The 5,116-nt window shown below is 44.2% G+C and overlaps 2 protein-coding genes across 2 annotated transcripts; both read left to right on the top strand.

The window, feature by feature from the left end:
- Nucleotides 1–1,224: 1,224 nt before the first annotated feature.
- On the top strand, nucleotides 1,225–2,379 carry LOC123754520 (microtubule-associated protein 1A-like). The gene has a single exon (XM_045736994.2). The coding sequence runs from the start codon at nucleotides 1,225–1,227 to the stop codon at nucleotides 2,377–2,379; it is 1,155 nt and encodes a 384-aa protein (XP_045592950.2).
- Nucleotides 2,380–2,494: 115 nt separating this feature from the next.
- LOC123754513 (microtubule-associated protein 1A-like) lies at nucleotides 2,495–3,871 on the top strand. Its single transcript, XM_045736981.2, has one exon. It carries the CDS (start codon nucleotides 2,495–2,497, stop codon nucleotides 3,869–3,871), a length of 1,377 nt encoding a protein of 458 aa, XP_045592937.2.
- Nucleotides 3,872–5,116: the final 1,245 nt, after the last annotated feature.

The raw sequence follows: 5,116 nt of genomic DNA on the forward strand, positions 1-5,116 counted from the left end.
ATGAGATTAATAACAATACTGCTTTCAGTATTGGCGATATTGACATTAAGGTGAGAATTGGATTGTCTAAAGCCTCTGAAAACCTCCCAAGATGACTCGAGGTTACAAGAAAGATACATCTACAGTTCCGTGCATCCTTGCAGGTTAGGTTGTTCACCCTAGTTCATTATTTGCTCACTGTACATCGTTAGATTTTCACCCTTCATCATATAACGTGCTCACCCCTCTCTCCTCTCCCTCTATCACCCCCTCTATCCCCCATCTCTCTCTGCACCCCTTCCCTTCCATCCCCCTCTCTCTCTCCTCCCCTCCCTCTATCACCCCCCCCCTCTCACTCCACCCCTTCCCTTCCATCCCCCTCTCTCTCTCCTCCCCTCCCTCTATCACCCCCCTCTCACTCCACCCCTTCCCTTCCATCCCCCTCTCTCTCTCCTCCCCTCCCTCTATCACCCCCCCTCTCACTCCACCCCTTCCCTTCCATCCCCCTCTCTCTCTCCTCCCCTCCCTCTATCACCCCCCTCTCACTCCACCCCTTCCCTTCCATCCCCCTCTCTCTCTCCTCCCCTCCCTCTATCACCCCCCTCTCACTCCACCCCTTCCCTTCCATCCCCCTCTCTCTCTCCTCCTGGGCCACACAGTTACCAACGTCCCCCTTCCCACAAACCCCCCCTTCCCCACGAAACGCGAGATAAAATATTGCCAGATTATTCGCTGGCAGAGTTCTGAGAGCAAATTAAAGGTAGTGTCAATCGCAAAGCGGCAACCTCCATACATCACGGCGCCGTCCTGCTCAACAGGATTCATCACATTCATTTAACGAAACCTGTAGATCTTTGAAGAATCATAGCGGCATTGTTTACTAAACAGTTTCTCAGCCCCGAAGCGCTACGAGGTTATTTTTAGCCATAATAACCTTGGATTGTGAAATTTCGAAGCACATAAAGGTGTTTAATATATGTAAACAAAGCCGCCATGATTGCTGAAAGATGCACAGGTTTCGTAAGAGCTTGACGAATCCCCAGACGGCAAGTTTTTTTTTAAATCTTTTCCTAGCTCGTACTCTTTAAGAGTGAGGAAGAATCACTTGTCACTGAATTGGGGATGAGGTCGTTGGAGATGACAGCGCGTTGCATTATACATCGTAGGGCCTTGTATGGTAGGCTGCCTGTAGCCAGGAACAAGATTAATGGTAGTTATACATTCAGTTAGGTTTGTGAAGTGGATATGAGTGCAGCTGTTGTTTTGTACAAGACAAGGAACCGTGTTGTACGCGATAAGGACAGAGTACTACAAGACAAGGACAGAGTTATGCAAGACAAGGACAGAGCTCTACAAGACAAGGACAGAGTTATGCAAGACAAGGACAGAGTTATGCAAGACAAGGACAGAGCTCTACAAGACAAGGACAGAGTTATGCAAGACAAGGACAGAGTTATGCAAGACAAGGACAGAGTTATGCAAGACAAGGACAGAGTTCTACAAGACAAGGACAGAGTTATGCAAGACAAGGACAGAGTTATGCAAGACAAGGACAGAGTTATGCAAGACAAGGACAGAGCTCTACAAGACAAGGACAGAGTTCTACAAGACAAGGACAGAGTTATGCAAGACAAGGACAGAGTTATACAAGACAAGGACAGAGCTCTACAAGACAAGGACAGAGTTATGCAAGACAAGGACAGAGTTATGCAAGACAAGGACAGAGCTCTACAAGACAAGGACAGAGTTATGCAAGACAAGGACAGAGCTCTACAAGACAAGGACAGAGCTCTACAAGACAAGGACAGAGTTATGCAAGACAAGGACAGAGCTCTACAAGACAAGGACAGAGTTATGCAAGACAAGGACAGAGCTCTACAAGACAAGGACAGAGTTATGCAAGACAAGGACAGAGCTCTACAAGACAAGGACAGAGTTATGCAAGACAAGGACAGAGTTATGCAAGACAAGGACAGAGCTCTACAAGACAAGGACAGAGTTCTACAAGACAAGGACAGAGTTATGCAAGACAAGGACAGAGTTATGCAAGACAAGGACAGAGCTCTACAAGACAAGGACAGAGTTATGCAAGACAAGGACAGAGCTCTACAAGACAAGGACAGAGCTCTACAAGACAAGGACAGAGTTATGCAAGACAAGGACAGAGTTCTACAAGACAAGGACAGAGCTCTACAAGACAAGGACAGAGTTATGCAAGACAAGGACAGAGCTCTACAAGACAAGGACAGAGTTATGCAAGACAAGGACAGAGCTCTACAAGACAAGGACAGAGTTATGCAAGACAAGGACAGAGTTATGCAAGACAAGGACAGAGTTATGCAAGACAAGGACAGATATAACAAAACAAGGGCAGTTATACACAACAAAAACAAAAGATAAAAACAGAGTTATACAAGACAAGGACAGAGTTATACAAGACAAGGACAGAGTTATACAAGACAAGGACAGAGTTATACAAGACAAGGACAGAGTTATACAAGACAAGGACAGAGTTATGCAAGACAAGGACAGAGTTATACAAGACAAGGACAGAGTTATACAAGACAAGGACAGAGTTATACAAGACAAGGACAGAGTTATACAAGACAAGGACAGAGTTATACAAGACAAGGACAGAGTTATACAAGACAAGGACAGAGTTATACAAGACAAGGACAGAGTTATACAAGACAAGGACAGAGTTATACAAGACAAGGACAGAGTTATGCAAGACAAGGACAGAGTTATACAAGACAAGGACAGAGTTATACAAGACAAGGACAGAGTTATACAAGACAAGGACAGAGTTATACAAGACAAGGACAGAGTTATGCAAGACAAGGACAGAGTTATACAAGACAAGGACAGAGTTATACAAGACAAGGACAGAGTTATACAAGACAAGGACAGAGTTATACAAGACAAGGACAGAGTTATGCAAGACAAGGACAGAGTTATACAAGACAAGGACAGAGTTATACAAGACAAGGACAGAGTTATACAAGACAAGGACAGAGTTATACAAGACAAGGACAGAGTTATACAAGACAAGGACAGAGTTATACAAGACAAGGACAGAGTTATACAAGACAAGGACAGAGTTATGCAAGACAAGGACAGAGTTATACAAGACAAGGACAGAGTTATACAAGACAAGGACAGAGTTATACAAGACAAGGACAGAGTTATACAAGACAAGGACAGAGTTATACAAGACAAGGACAGAGTTATACAAGACAAGGACAGAGTTATGCAAGACAAGGACAGAGTTATACAAGACAAGGACAGAGTTATACAAGACAAGGACAGAGTTATACAAGACAAGGACAGAGTTATACAAGACAAGGACAGAGTTATACAAGACAAGGACAGAGTTATACAAGACAAGGACAGAGTTATACAAGACAAGGACAGAGTTATACAAGACAAGGACAGAGTTATACAAGACAAGGACAGAGTTATACAAGACAAGGACAGAGTTATACAAGACAAGGACAGAGTTATGCAAGACAAGGACAGAGTTATACAAGACAAGGACAGAGTTATACAAGACAAGGACAGAGTTATACAAGACAAGGACAGAGTTATGCAAGACAAGGACAGAGTTATACAAGACAAGGACAGAGTTATGCAAGACAAGGACAGAGTTATACAAGACAAGGACAGAGTTATACAAGACAAGGACAGAGTTATACAAGACAAGGACAGAGTTATACAAGACAAGGACAGAGTTATACAAGACAAGGACAGAGTTATGCAAGACAAGGACAGAGTTATACAAGACAAGGACAGAGTTATACAAGACAAGGACAGAGTAATACAAGACAAGGACAGAGTTATACAAGACAAGGACAGAGTTGAAGCAAAGCGTGATACATTCATAAAAAAATAGGTATAATATTTCTTGACATGATTCTATACTCACCTAGTTGTGCTTGCGGGGGGGGGGGGAGGTTGAGCTTTGACTCTTTGGTCCCGCCTCTCAACTGTGCCGTCAGGAGGAAGGGCGCCTGCACTCCCCCCCATAACAGCAGCAGAACATGCTTTTTAAGGGCCACTATTAGTCCAAATGGGTTCGTTAACAAACTACCAAAGGAAGGCACCAAGCCGGGAAGCCTATTCAGCCAACTTACAAATTCCCAAAGTGCTATAAGCAATGTTACGTAAATATATTTACGTAACATTGGGACTTACTATAGTTATGACTGACGAATGTAAACATATATATATATATATATATATACAAGTGGAAATAAAGACAAACTTGATATTACAATTTACGAGGATGGCTTTTTTTTAGGAGTTTCAAAACAGCCAGGAACGGAGCAAGGAGCGAGACCATGGGAGAGTCGGGACTCTTCATCAGACACGCCACAATGCATTCATCAAAGCCCCTCATAATCTGACGCAGCCAATTTCCCAACTCCATACTTAGCGGGAAAATGATCAGCTGTCAGCTAATTGGAGATTTTAAGCCTGATCTAGCGCCGGGGTGCATTGCTAGGGGCTCGCAGGCGATGTGAACGAGGCTCTATGTGCACGATAAGGCGGGGGTGCATTGCTAGGGTCCACGGGCGATGTGAATGAGGCTCTATACGCTTGCGAGAGTGTGGAGTGCATTGCTATCGCTCGTGGATGATGTGAACGAGGCTCTATACGCTTGTGAGAGTGTGGAGTGCATTGCTATCGCTCGTGGATGATGTGAACACGGCTCTATACGCTTGTGAGAGTGTGGAGTACATTGCTATCGCTCGTGGATGATGTGAACGAGGCTCTATACGCTTGCGAGAGTGTGGAGTGCATTGCTATCGCTCGTGGATGATGTGAACGAGGCTCTATACGCTTGTGAGAGTGTGGAGTACATTGCTATCGCTCGTGGATGATGTGAACACGGCTCTATTTGGAAGATAGCGTGTGTGGTTCATTGCTCTGGCCTCTGATGTGAACTCGGCTCTATTCGCAGGTGGGGATGCGAAGTGATGTGAACTCGGCTCTATATGCAATGGGAGTGCTCATTTTTACGTTAAGGCTTGAGTAGATCTTTGTAAACCAAATTTTTGTTTAGTATATAAAGCAACACGTTTTTGAAATTTCGCTGAACAATGAGCTCAACAAAAATACACACACACACACACAC

This window comes from Procambarus clarkii, chromosome 1 (assembly GCF_040958095.1).
Source record: "Procambarus clarkii isolate CNS0578487 chromosome 1, FALCON_Pclarkii_2.0, whole genome shotgun sequence".
NCBI lineage: Eukaryota > Metazoa > Arthropoda > Malacostraca > Decapoda > Cambaridae > Procambarus > Procambarus clarkii.